The 14,799-nt window shown below is 40.2% G+C and overlaps 1 protein-coding gene across 2 annotated transcripts in view; it reads right to left on the bottom strand.

Moving 5' to 3' along the window:
- Positions 1-58: 58 nt before the first annotated feature.
- Positions 59-14,799, bottom strand: part of ENTPD7 (ectonucleoside triphosphate diphosphohydrolase 7) — a 62,256-nt gene continuing 47,515 nt past the window's right edge. For both annotated transcript variants that reach the window (XM_053582919.1, XM_053582920.1), the window contains 4 exons: positions 14,461-14,785; positions 11,702-11,787; positions 10,666-10,827; positions 59-7,807 (listed from right to left, as the gene is read on the bottom strand). In XM_053582919.1, coding sequence (XP_053438894.1) covers positions 7,576-7,807; positions 10,666-10,827; positions 11,702-11,787; positions 14,461-14,785 — 805 coding nt within the window. In that variant the 3' untranslated portion in view covers positions 59-7,575. The remainder of the gene's footprint in view (positions 7,808-10,665; positions 10,828-11,701; positions 11,788-14,460; positions 14,786-14,799) is intronic.

The raw sequence follows: 14,799 nt of genomic DNA, 5'->3' as shown, positions 1-14,799 counted from the left end.
GCTGACACCACAGCACGCTAGGTCAAGTGACAGAGTGAGACTCTATCTCACAAAAGTGGGGAGAGAATCAGATTTTGACAAGCTTAATGTGTCTGTGCAGCAGAATGATTTACAAGTATTTGAGAAGTGAGGTAATTGTAATTAATCCACTTGGATCTATCAAGCACTTAACCTCATTCTTCTATTGATAGTGTGTTACATTGCTAGGAGTGGATTAGACAGTATAAATTGGCACCTGAAAGTGTTTCCTAATAGCCTTGTTGATTAAAAAAAGATGACCTTGATGGTGAAGTACACTGACATCTATTTAGATATTTAAACTAATTGTTGACTACTAAATTGGTGTGATTTTGGTCTTCATTGATATTTCACAGGCTCTGTCTTATTTAATTTTATTTTTTAAATCAGTGACTTGGAAGGCATCAGAAACATCTGATTTGAGAATTGGGCGACCCAACAATACTAATAGATGACAGTGACAACTCTAAAGCATCCCAGAATGACCCCATCAAGATGAAATAAAACAGATTATAAATGTAACATATTCATTTAAATTAGCTTTATAAGTTTGGGGTGAAGAAACCTGACTTCATATAAAAAAAGACTAGGGGGTTTCAGTTGGCCTTAGGTTCAACATGAACTATTTATGTTGTTATCACATGACTACACAGAAAACTTAATGTACTACAGGTTTTATCAATAGAAGTCCCACTAGCCATAATTGGAATGGAAATTTTGCATTTCACTCTAGGTACCCAATGTAAGCAGGGCAAGGACCACTAGGTAAATATTTAGAGGGTACTCCTATTAAACGACTAGTAAGCTCTGGCCTGCTGCTGCTTTGCAGGTCTAAAGTTATCAGATCTGGTTTTTTAAAGAAGCCAGATATCTAGATTTTATGTGAAAGCTCTCAATTAAGTGTTGGCAACTAATTTCAAGTTTCAAAAATACTATGCAGGTTTAACATGTCTGGGAGCTATTGCCCTCAGGTTTGCCCATTTGCACTCTGTGAACTAGATGATCTCATTTCCCTCCCAATTCCAGTATTCTGTGAGTTTCAGCGTGATCATTCTCAGGTGCTTCTTAGCAAAACAAAGGTAAACAGGATAGTTTGACTTTGATTTTTCCAAATTATTGTACCCTGGTGGACTTACACTGTTGCCTAGAAATGCTTCCCAGCTTCTCTCACATTGACTCTTAAAATCCCAAAGCCCAAGCCTTATCTAAGACCAACTAAACCACAATATCTGGGAGCAGTAATAGGCATATTTTTTAAGGTCCCTGGGTGATTACCACGCATGGACAAGTTTGGGGACCACTGGCTTAGGTTCTAATAGCCTAGTTACCTTAGAAAGTTCTGACCAGCCTATTCCCATTCCCTTCAAATTTCCACCGCACCCCATCATTTAATCTGTTGATCCTGTTATGATGTATGCTAATAGGATGTCATCTGCTCTATATAGAATTCTTTAAAGAAGGAACTGCAGTCAACGGTGGCAGTTTTCCACACAATCTTCTCCTGATCCCTCAAGCCCAGGTTGTCCTTAGTTAATATAGTAATTGAGTCAGCAGAGGGCAGTATGACCCAAAGAACCACATGTTAATGCTTCTACACTTCCCTCCAAGAAAGTAGCAACTCTTGTAAGTTCATGTTTCAGATGTTTTACTTCATTCTTCTTTAATTACAGATGATGACTACATTTGAAAAACAGACCTGGTTACATTTAGCTATGTAACTATATTATGCTATTGATGAGCTCTTCGTGAACAGCGATTATCTTAATAATTTTTGTATTTTGTATTATTCCTAGCACCACCAAACACATACTAAATATTGAATGAGTGAATTAGTAGAAATGGATGGTTGCAGACTGATGTCCAAAACACCTCTTTAAAAAGAAGTTCATCACATAACTGTAGCATTAAATGAATTTTCCTTAGTATTCTCAGAGGTCTCTCAAAAGTTCTGTCAATTGTTTTTATAACATGAAGGAAATTATGGCTTGGCTTGGCGCCTGTAGGTCAAGTGGCTACCGCGCCAGCCACATACACCAGAGCTGGCGGGTTCAAATCCAGCCTAGGCCTGCCAAACAACAATGACAACTACAACCAAAAAATAGCCAGGCGTTGTGGCGGGCGCCTGTAGTCCCAGCTACTTGGGAGGCTGAGGCAAGAGAATCGCTTAAGCCCAAGAGTTGGAGGTTGCTATGAACTATGATGCCATGGCACTCTACCCAGGGTGAGAGCTTGAGGCTCTGTCTCAAAAATATATAAATAAATAAATAAATAAATAAAATTTATGGCTTTCTTAATCAGTCAACCCAGATATTTTTGTCTTTAACTTACATTGGCAAGTGCTGTCTGTTGTAGCAGGGGTAATGATTAGCAACTGCCTAAAGCGATGTTGGTTGCAAAGACAAACAGTAATGATAATGCTTTTAGGATAACCAGTTTATCAACAGCTCTGTTTCTGTAAGGGAGTGTAGAAACTGCACAAGAATTATAAGCAAGTTCCTTAGTGATGTAGCTCTAATAGGCATTTATATCCTCATTTACATTGTAACCACCTTATGAATTGCTTGGATGCTGTGGTTAAGAAAATTATGTAAAATTAAGCAAATCATTTGAAAGAGACATCTAAAATTTAAAAGTATTAAAAAAACTAGAATAGATGTAGTGGAAACTTGGCACTATTTCTAACAAGGTCTTGAAGTTTATTATTAACTGAGCAAAGCAATTACAGATGACTATCAGAAGCAGTTATAAAGACTGGGCATGGTTTAATTACAGCTAGCTGTATTATAAAGAATAGATTCCATTGAAATACACTTGCAGAAGTAGTATGTCAATAAACATTTCGCTGTGGTGTAAAAGTTGTTAGAACAGAGAAACTTCAGGTCCAAGAGGCCATTCGCTGTGACTTTGCACATATGACAACTGTCCTGAAACTCAATTTCATCACCCAGAAGACCTCTAAAATTCTGGAAATTTATTTATAATAATTGCTGTTGGAAACTCCATTCCCGTCAACCATTAACATCAGGGACTATGGATAAAGTAGGTGTTGTTTTTTTTTTTTTTGTAGAGACAGAGTTTCACTTTATTGCCCTTGGTAGAGTGCCGTGGCGTCACACAGCTCACAGCAACCTCCAACTCCTGGGCTTAGGCGATTCTCCTGCCTCAGCCTCCCGAGTAGCTGGGACACAACGCCCGGCTATTTTTTTGTTGCAGTTTGGCGGGGGCTGGGTTTGAACCCGCCACCCTCGGTATATGGGGCCGGCGCCTTACCGACTGAGTCACAGGCGCCGCCCAAAGTAGGTGTTTCTTTTGGGTAGCCTGGTCTTTTAAATCAAAGGCCAAAATCCTCTTCCAGAAACCCTGAGATTTTCTATCTTATTTCCTGCCTTTGGTTCCTTATCTTGTCTAGCCATTTTATTTTATAGATAAGAAGTGAAGGAAAGGGAACAAGTGACTTGCCTGGGGTACCTGAGCTAAAATGACAAAGTCAGGACTAGAATCCATTCATTATTATTAAGTCCAGCGTTCTTTCCTTTAAATGATACCACCCATTTGTCTTTTCACCCCTGACAAAAAGCGAAACAGAAAACAGGGTAGAGGGGAAACATCTGTTTAGATAATACCAGTGAGAAGTATAAGTTATTTCAAAAATGTAAATGTGGATATGGTAGGTGTTAATCCTAAAGACTAGCTTAGCAAGTACATGGCAGACTTCCAGTCAGCCAATCAGTACCCACAGCCTTGAATTTATAGGAAGCTCTTAGGTTGAGAAGGAAGAGGGGCAGAACGCTATGGATGATGTTTAGAGAATATAAAATCTTGCAGAATATAAAGTCTTGCACTTTCCCCATAAGGTTGGGGAAAGTGATTAAAATTTCCCAGACCAAGGAAATTGAATTCAAAGAGCTAGGGTATGGAGAGAAAGGTGGTATAATTTGGCTTAGAGTTGACTGCAACTGAAGTGAGTGTAATGCCACATAAGTGGGGATTGTATGTTATTTTCATTATGTTCTAGTGACAAGAATTCAGGGGAAAATAATGGATTGTGCCATCACAAGACTAATAAGCATCACTATTCTAAGCCACTGACTCCAATGTTGACATTTGTGACCTGTTCTCAGTATTAACAAACGTACTGTAACAATTCAGGTTCATTGTTGCTGTTAAGTTGAGTGGTTGGTAAGATTCACAGGAATTAATAAGAGTGTGAATTTTATAACCCCATTATTATCTTCACAGGGGAACCACTTAAAGTGCAGAGATACAAATAGAAAAGAAATATTCAAAAACTGAAAGCTAAAAGAGGGTGAAGGGCATGGCAAGATAGATTTCACTATGAGGAAGTAATAAATTTAAGTAATTAGCCCTCAGCAAGGCATAAATGGCTTCTGTTTCTAGCTAATGAGATTTCATTTAAAATCTATTAATTGGGAGAATGGAAGAAGCATAAGACCCAATACCAAGAGCAAATACTCAGTCCCTCTGTGGGGTATGATAAAAATTTTTCCTTCTGATTTTTCTACTATAGAACTCTGGGAAGTCTTACTCATGCTAATAAAGACAAACCTGGATCCCATAACATTAAAATAATAAGCTATAGCACACTAAACAAAAACTCAAAGACTAGTTAAAATAAATTAAGAATAAGAAATGTATTTATACTGAAAAAATGATAAATGTAGATATCCTGAGATTTTCAACTATAAAAACATAATATCAATCTGAACAATTATAATGATTGAATTACACACAAAATTCTTAACAGATTGTGTGGTACATAGTATTTAACAAATGAAAACTATTATTATTACAATGTGGATGGAGAATAACTTTACTAATAAGAGCTTTCAAATTGGGCTAATGACTTCCTTCCTCCCTGCTTCAACTTCATTTTGAGCACACGAGTAGATCACTGTTAGCCAGTCAGGTAGCTTTTGACTAGATATCACAAGAAAACAAAAAATAGTATTTGGAAGCTATGATAAGGGAAAAAGAAAAAGTTACCTGAATAGGCAATGGATAGCAAAAACATTCTGACATTATTTTTAAGCATCATTCATAAGGTGAGGACCCACTCATAGGACACAATGATAAGACATAAAAGAAAATCAAGTCAGGAAGGGGGCGTGGAGGGCTCACGGTGTGTGACACACCTCTTGGGGGCAGGACACAATTATAAAAGGGAATTTACCTAACAAATGCAATCATTGTAACCTGGTTCTTTGTACCCTCAATGAATCCCCAACAATTGAAAAAAAATTTTAATTAAAAAGAAAAGTCAATTTAAAGGTCTTAAAAATGAAAGGAAATTGCAATGACAGCAATGAAAGGTAAAACATACTTCCAGCGGAAACTCTAAGAGTCTGTGCTAGATCTATGTTTATCTAAGTTGAAAATTCAAGGCTCGTCACCCTTTCACCTACCAACCAAGAATCAGTGTACTTATTCTCACCTTAGTTTAGTTTCAGGAGGCTCTTGATTTCTTTTTCTCTGTTCTATTAAGCAAATTAATTCCTTTCAGCTTCTACTATGGAATTTATTTTTTAAAATCTCCACTTTTTTTTCTTTGAAGTCTGGGATCTTTCCCCTGCTCATCTAATCCTAGAAATCAAAAGGCAACAGAAAAGAAAGAAAACTTCAACCCTGGGGCATATTCACAGACAGGACTTTCAAGGCTACATATAGGAAAGGTATCAAGAAGACTATATTAAAGCAGGTATCCAGTGTACTCAGTACCAATATGAAATCAGCAAATGAACATCTACACACCCACATGAAAGAAAAACAACCATTTTCAAGTTGGGGGGGAGAAGAAGGAGGGGGCTTGGTGTGCTTTCTCCTAACAGGCACAATGGAGTGATACGTGGCACACCTGGGTGAAGAACACAACTACAATTTAGACTCTACCTAACAAACACAAACAATGTAATCTAACCTACTCATTTGTATCTTTACATCAATCTGGGGGAAAAATAGACCCTGTGGGGGAGGTGATGAAAAAGAAATCCTCATGCAATTTAAAGGCTAAATGTAACCAGGTCTGGTGGCTTACCCCTATAATCCTAGCACTATGGGAGGCTGAGGCAGGTGGATTGCCTGAGCTCGAGAGTTTGAGACCAATCTGAGCGAGACCCTATCTCTAAAAGAAGTAGGCAGGCGTTATGGTGGGTCCCTGTAGTCCCAGCTACACGGGAGGCTGAGGCAAGAAAATCACTTGTACCTAGGAGTTTGAGGTTGTTGTGAGCTATGACACCATGGCACTTCACCAAAGGCCACAAAGTGAGACTCTATCTCAAAAAAAGAATAAATTAAAAAAAATAATAATAAAGGCTAAATGTGGAGGAGAAGCAAAGCTCCTGTAGAATAGTAAATACAAATGTTGTTATAATCTTATGGCTTTTCCTCTCTCCTCATTAATAGAAGTACTGTTTGTGACTGGGTAATCTTTCTCGACAGAGGTTCTTGAAGTTACCAGATGGCTTATTAACAGATTCATCTATTTCAAAGATTAGAATTTGCTCACTTTCACACATTCCAAGAGTCAAAATTGAGAAAACGTCTGTTTCTCAAAAATAATAAATAAGACAATTGTTTTTATTGCCTTTGTCCACTCTTCTGATATTGTTCTTTCCTTTGAAAACAACCCAAATACATCTCTTCCCAAACTATATATTGATCACATCAGTGAAATGAAAGAATTGTCTTTGAATCTTCTTGTATAGGAGCTCGTAAAAATAGGCCTAGGGGACAGACAAATCCAGGTCCTCTGTCCCCATCACAATTTCTCCATCATATAAGCATACTTAAGGCTCAAAAAGCAAAATTAATGCCCAAACAGCCTGGAGGCACACAGACATGGAAAAATTTTCCACCCTGGTCATACCAGGCATCAGGTAAGATATAAAATCTTCCATAGACCATTCATTTTGAACAGGTTCTAATTTTAAAATCACGTACTAACATCAGCAATACTATGTCAGAGATCTTGGATCACACCTACATGGCTTCTTTGTCAAGTAAGCAAGGAAGTTATGTTATTTTGGTTGTCTGGAAATTCACATCTGGTCCTTTGAACTCCAAAGATCTTGGATTCCCTAGTAAAGGCTGTGGATCTCCACATAAATGATATCTCTGTTACAGAGAAAGAAGAGGCTGCTGCATTTGCTAGAATGTGTCTGGCTTTGAATCAGATGCTCCAAGTTTGGTTTCAACCAGGCTTCTAGTGTGCTCAATGCTAAACCTCATGCGTTAGCAAGGGAAGAAAAGGCGAGATCCTAGGAACACAATAGACCGCTCAGATAAAGGAGTTGAAGCATGCTTCAGTTGGACAAAGCATGGTCCCCTGTGTTAGCACCAATCTCTCATCACAGACTAAATCACAGCTTCTCTCAGAGAAGAGGAACTGAAAAGGAATTAATGAAGAAATTGAAGCAGGAATTCCAAGGGAAAATATCCACGATGTCCAGCAAGGCAGCATCTGAGACCAGCACAAGAAAGTGGAGGGATTCAGTGAGTGGCAGCTGTGGGAGCTCAGGCTCCTCTAGTCCTGGTCTGGCCTCATGGTCCCACCTGTACTCTAATCATGGGCACCACCTCTTCAAGCCACAGCAAGTCCAGCGGAGCCGAGGTTCGAGTTTGTCGGCGGTGAATGCGGCGGAGCCGCAGAAGGTACAGGATGATGGCCAGTAGCACCACCAGGATACAGGCAAAGAAGAGATAGTGGTTGTACACAAAAGAGAGGCGCAACCAGCTACCATGGACTTGTCGGACACCTTCCTGTCGAAGATCCCTGGAGGAGTTTGAAGGTAGAAACAATCATTAGTTTCAGAGGGAAACATTTACTGATGTGAAAGATCTGATGGTGTTACTGTATTGACGTCATCCATGCCAACATGCTGACACGGGCTTCACAAAGTAAGCAAAGCTAAAGGACAGCACAGCCTGGGGGCTGCTGCAGGATTCCTCCTGTACCTTCTTTCCATGACCTAGAGAAGGAGCCTCACAGGCTTACACCCCCCAGAATCTGGGGACAGATTTGAAACTGATACCAAAAAAACTGACAGAATACAAAACTGGCCAAGTGTATCATAAATCTTAAAATATAGTTTATAAATATGGTACTGAGAATAGGGTGCTGCTTCTAATCCGATCAAGAAATCAGTGTGTCTAAATTTTTTTTAAGTTGCTGCATTTCTTCAGAATCTGGGATATATCTAAAGAAAGCTGTTGTTCCATCATTTGTATTACTATATAATCTGGAAAAAATAGAGAGAGATATATAAACCAAAGTGCAATGGCCTGCCTGGTTAGAAAAGAAGCTACTCTTGGGTGATCCCAATCTCAGACCTAATTTTGTCTTGTATGACCTAGAGTACTGTTTTAAAATGTGAATCTTGAAACTGAAAAACTTCATATAAAATATGGATTTCTGGTTTCTCTGGACAAATGAGAACAGCAAATGCTAAGACAGCATTTCTTCACATGCTTCAGTTCCCCAAAACCCCCACCCAGCCCACTTCCCTCTCTTCTGTTACCTGCCTGACTCCTGATGATATTGTTTTTTTTTTTCACCCAGAGCCTCACTATCTCACCCTTGGTAGTGCCGTAGTGTCACAGCTCACAGCAGCCTCAAACTCTTGGGCTTAAGCAATTCTCTTGCCTCAGCCTTCCTGAATAGCTGGGACTACAGGCGCCCACCACATGCCTGACTATTTTTGTTGTTGTTGCAGTTGTCGTTGTTTGCCAGGCTGGGTTCGAACCCAGCCTCAGTGTATGTGGCTGGCGCCCTCGCCGCTCAGCTACAGGTGCCAAGCTGATGGTATTGAGTTTAGAAGAATAGGCACCAAAGTTCAAAAATTCTTCTTTGGGCTAGGTGAGGTGGCTCACACCTATAATCCTAACACTCTGGGAGGCCAAGGCAGGGGGATTGCCTGAGCTCACAGGAGACCAGCCTGAGCCAGAGCAAGACCTCGTCTCTAAAAATACCTGGGCATTATAGTAGGCACCTGTAGTCCCAGCTACTTGGGAGGCTGAGGCAAGAGAAATGCTAGAGTCTAAGAGTTTGAGGCTGCTGTGAGCTATGATGCCATGGCACTCTACCAAGGGCAAGAAAGTGAGAGTCCATCTCAATAATAATAATAATAATAATAATAATAATAATAATAATAATTATTCTTGTAGCTGACCCATGAAGCTCATACCTATAATCCTAGCACTTTGGGAGGTAAGACAGGAGGACTGCTTCAGGCTACAAGTTCGAGACCAGCATGGGTAACATAGTGAGACCCCTATCTCTACAAAAAAGAAAAAAAGAAAGAAAGAGAGAGAGAGGGGAAAAGTAACCAGGCATGGTGGTGCATGCTGGTAGTCCTAGCTTCTTGGAGGGCTAAGGTGGGAGGACTGTTTGAGCCCAGGAGTCCAAGGCTACAGTGAGTTATGATTATACTACTGTACTCTGAACTTCAGGCCTAGGTGACAGAGTAAGTCCTTGTCTCTTAAAAAAAAGAAAAAAAATTCATCTTAGTTTATCTAGAATAGTCCAAGGGAAAAAGATACCTAAAACTTGCTCCAAATATAGCACATAAAGGCAAGGCATCAGTATACCATAGCTGGGTGAAAATATCTCGCCTTAAAACATCTCATGGCTTGGCCAGGCTTGGTGGTTCAAGCCTGTAATCCTAGCACTCTGGGAGGCCGAGGCAGGTGGATTGCCTGAGCTCACAGGTTGGAGACCAGCCCGAGCAAGGATGAGACACTGTCTCTAAAAAATAGCTGGGCATTGTGGTGGGTGCCTATAGTCCCAGTTACTTGGGAGGCTGAGGCAAGAGAATCCCTTGAGCCCAAGAGTTGGAGGTTGGTGTGAACTGTGACACCACAGCACTCTACCAAGGGTGACCAAATGAGACTCTGTCTCAAAAACAAACAAAAATCTCATGGCCTTTGTTCTAATTCTGACTTGCCAAAAAGCTTTTCAGATCAATGACACACTTTCTGGAGTGCTCTATCCATTGGAAAGATTGCTCTATATAAGCAGCCTACACCAGCTCCCTAGTCAGGTATGTTTTCCAGACTATCTTAAGAATGACTTAGTTTATCACTCAGTATCTTAGAAATGATCAGTAAGACCTGATTTGTCATTAGTGAATACATAAAGCTGAATTTCTTTTCTTTCTTTTTTTTCTTTTTTTTGAGACAGAGTCTCAAGCTGTTGCCCTGGGTAGAGTGCTGTGGAGTCATAACTCACAGCAACCTCCAACTCTTGGGCTCAAGCAATCCTCTTGCTTCAATTTTTCTACTTTAAGTAGAGATGAGGCCTCGCTTTTTGCTCAGGCTGGTCTCAAACTTGTGAGCTCAAGTAATCCACCCATCTCAGCCTCCTGGAGTGCTGAGATAACAGGTGTGAGCCACTGAACCCGGCCATAAAGCTAGATTTCTGAAATGGCAAAGCTGAGTAACAAGATTCCAGACCAAAAACACTTAACCTGAGTAGTAATAATGGCTGGGTAGAAGTAAAATGGGAGTTTGATTAAGGGTTCTTTTTTGTGGGGTAAGGATGGAAAAGGGAGGGAAATCACTAAGAAACCCATTCTGAGGCACTGGCTAATATCCTCTGAGCTTAAGATACCAGCTTGGTCAGTCTCACTTTACCTGAGTGGTAAGAAACGTGTTTTATATAGAATGGCTCCCAGCGTCCACTGAACTTCTCGGTCATATACCAGTTGAGCAGTCTGTAGGTTTGAGTAGTTATAGGGAAAGTGGAATCCTTCATGTAGGACTTGGTACATCCAAGCTGATTTAAAACACTGATACCTGAGTGACAAAAGAAATTATTTATATTAAAAAAAAGAAAAGAATTCTAATGCCTTCTCAATAAGCCATACTGTATTCGCTATAAATGTCAAAAGACCTGCCTCTCCTCACTTCACTTTGCTCACCTCTAGATGAAGCCAAACTTGCATCCATTTTATTTCGTATTTACCACAAAAATAAAGAGTATCTTTTGGCAATAATGAGATTGTGGCTGTGGTTGGTTTTCTTCTGTCTTTCTTTTTTTCTTTCTTTCTTTCACAAGTCCCTATTTCCTGAGAGCATGCTGAAATATATACCAATGTAATTATACAATGTCTGACATCTGCTTTAAAATATCCTAGCTGTGGTAAGAGGGGGAAGTAGATGAGAAAATAGATAAAAGCAAGAATGGCCAGGAGCTGATAACTATTAGCAGAGAAGTTGGGTCACAGGTACGTAGGAGTTCATTATACTATTCTACTTTTTTTCATTGTTGTTGATTAAATTAAACTCAATTGTTTATAAAATGGGAGGACCAATGAAATGTTGATATTTATTGAAGCTGTGTGATAGTTAACGTGAGGGTTTGCATTATTATACTATTCTTTCTACTTTTCTGTACGTTTGATGCCTTTATACTAAAAAGTTAAAAAAAAATCATCACTTTGGATGTCAAACCACTTGGAGAGAACTCTCTTTGGTAACCACTGATTTCCTTTGGCATCACTAAAATAGGCTCACTATTTTGGCCTCTATACCTGAGAAAATAAAAATCTGAAATAATCAAATGCTCCTTCAACACAGAATCCAATCTGTACTATTACTCTCTCTCTCTCATTATAATCTACCATCCACATTTTAAGGCCATATCTAGGAAGAAAATGAAATGACTTACTTGAGTCGATGCTCATCTGCATGTGATGAAAACAGGCCATTCTTGAATCTCTCGGTGAGTACTGACCAAGCCATGCCACAGTAATCCTGGAACAACCACAGAGAAACAGTGCAACATGAAATTAGAGGCAAACTCTCTAGCTTTCCCTCAGTTAGGGAGGAATGCTGTGCCATTTCCATTGCCTGTGGGCTATACTAGCCAACAAATTAAAGAGAAATAACATTCACTCATGAAAACTGTGCCACACCCTCTTTTTCTCATCATCTCCAAGTCTAGTACCAAGCCAGCCCATCATGGCCCCTGTGCCTCCCAAGCTTCTCTGGGGGTAAGATTAGGACTAGGAATCGCAACCATGAAAACCAAAGAGTGCTTCCGTCTACCCTGCATAGGACTGCAATGAGCAGGGAAAGCAGGGGAACAAGACAGTCATCACTGGCCTGCTTCCATGTTATAACTCTCACCAGAAGAATCATTCCCCTCAGTTTGTTCAGTGTACTAACATTTACTGAATGTCTGCTATGTGCCAGGTGCTAAGTGCCAGGGGATTGAGCAGGGGACAGACGAAGCTTCCTGTCCTCATGAAACTTATATTCAAGTGGTGGGAGATAAACAAATATACATACACATAACATTCACACACACATAAAGATATGTGACGTATGTTAGATGATATAAATGCTTAGGGGGGAAATGAAGAAAAGGGCAATTGGTAATATGGGGGAGGGTTGTCATTTTGGATGAAGTGACCACATTATCTAAAAGGTAGCTCTGGGAAGACCCATAATATTTGGGTCTGAATAAAAAAAGTAAGGGAACAAAATCATCGCTTTACCTAGGAAAGATAATAGTAAGCCATAGCAACTTGGGCAAGTAGTAACTTGGGCCTTTTGTTGTTCAAAGGAATATAATTTGAAAAAGTTTTGAGATAAGAGAAAGATTGAGGCCCTGGATAGTTAGGGAACCCTGTGCAATGGAAAGGAAAGGGAATATGAGGGTTATTCCTGGAGGGTGAAGACAAAGGAGCAAATACAAAGCAGATGTTTCAAATATTTTTTAGGGACTGCCTTTTGGGAATAAAATACGGCAGATAACATTCTACTGGAAGTCCTACTCCAAGAGAACCCCAGGGAATTGTAAGAAAGCAGAAAGGAAAGGATAAAAAAATATGCGGACATATTTTTCCCAGAAGTTTCTCTGATGAAAAGATAGATCAGAAAGATACACAAGAATTCAAAGAGATGACTAAATGAAAGCAGGGAATTTTACAAAGCTGGCTAGGGAGGCTGGATAGCTCAGTCAGTAGAGCATCAGACTTTTAATCTGAGGGTTCAGGGTTCATGTCTCTCCACTCACCACTTTTCTCAAGAGTTTGAGGTTGCCATGAGCTATGATGACGCCATGGCAACATCTACCCAGGGCGACAGAGTGAGACTCTTAACAAAAAAAAAAAGAAATGAATTTTACCTTCTAGGTATCTAATGATTTAAGCCTATAATGTGCTTAAGTCATTTATATGCTCGAAGTGCATTTTTAAATTTTAAATTTAAACAATTCTTCCACCATCATTGCTTTTCATAATATCTTTCAAATATTCTGTTAAGCCTAGACCAGTGGTTCTCAACCTTCTTAATGCCGCAACCCTTTAATACAGTTCCTCATGTTGTGGTGACCCCCAGCCATAAAATTATTTTGGTTGCTACTTCAACCAAAATTGAAGTACTACTTCATAACTATAATTTTGCTACTGTTATGAATCATAATGTAAATATCTGATATGCAGGATGTATTTTCATTGTTACAAAGGGGTCGCAATACACAGGTTGAGAATTGTTGGCCTAGACTAAAGTGGAAAAATACCAGTTAATTCCTGGCAAATTTCTGGGCCGCAAGCCCACAACAAAATGGAGTACGTCTGGTTCACTCCCAAGATAGATGGGAAAGTACTCATTGACTTCTTGCTCGACTAACTCCCCTGAGAAACGGACTGGGAAGTACCAACTATCCCTGGACTGATCTTTGAGAAATCAGGTGGGAAAAGTACTGAAACAAAAATATATGACTAACTAACCACAAAAGTCTGCTTCTGTACAATGCTTGCTCACCTACCCAAATGCACCTGGGCAGCCTGCATGCCAACCAGGATGCAGATCAAGCCTTAAAAACCTGACCCCTTAAGCACTGGGGACTGCTGTCAGAAATCCCATGTTGGGACATTGAGGCAGTCATCAGCTGGCTCTTCAATAAAAGGACTTCTCTTTAAATTTGACTTGTCTGGTGGTATGGTCTTTGAGAGACTTCTGGGCATAACAATTCCAAGTGACCCCACCCCAATCTAACCTCTTAACAGGCCAAACCAAAAGAAAAAGAATGGACTTGCCCACCTGTATGCCACAATTTCCAAAAGTACATTACAACTCAGAACACCCAGCAGGGAGAATAATACCTGGAAATGACACTTTCTGGCCACAAACATTAAACAAGACCATTGAAAAGTTAGAGGAAACACTATTAGACACCACAACAATTTTACACCTGGGTAATAATTTGGGTAATATGACACCCATAGGAACCTAAATTTAATCAATTAGAAGGCAGTACTGCATAGCTGGTTCCTTAACTTCTCTGAGTCCACTTTCTCATCTCTAAAATACCAAGTGAGATCATGTATGCAAAACCATTTGCACAGCACCTGGCACAAAGTCAGACATCCAATATATGGCCACTGCCAGCATGAGTCATATTCATTATTAATAATTTACCTGAGCAGCCTTGGCGAATGTTGGCCCATGGTAACGGCCTCCGATGCGCAACACATCCTCTGTACAGTAAAAAAACTCAGAGAAGCCGTAGAACTCGCTGTTGTTGAAGTCAATGGGTGACTGGTAGATGCCGTTCAGCGAGGCCTGGCTGGTGTTGGAGCGAGCCAGCAGGGGGCTCAGCATTGCCCCACAAGTCGCCCAGTCTCCTCTACCGCGGACATGCAAGATCTGGCTGTTCCTCTCCACCACGTCTGTGAGTCCCACTGGCAGGCAAGGATCCAGAAATGGATTGTCAGGACTCAGACCTGTCTTTTGGCCCAGCAGTCTGTCACGATGACA

Source organism: Nycticebus coucang, chromosome 3 (genome assembly GCF_027406575.1).
Source record: "Nycticebus coucang isolate mNycCou1 chromosome 3, mNycCou1.pri, whole genome shotgun sequence".
Classification (NCBI taxonomy): Eukaryota; Metazoa; Chordata; class Mammalia; order Primates; family Lorisidae; genus Nycticebus; species Nycticebus coucang.
This window is presented reverse-complemented; position numbering and strand designations above follow the sequence as displayed.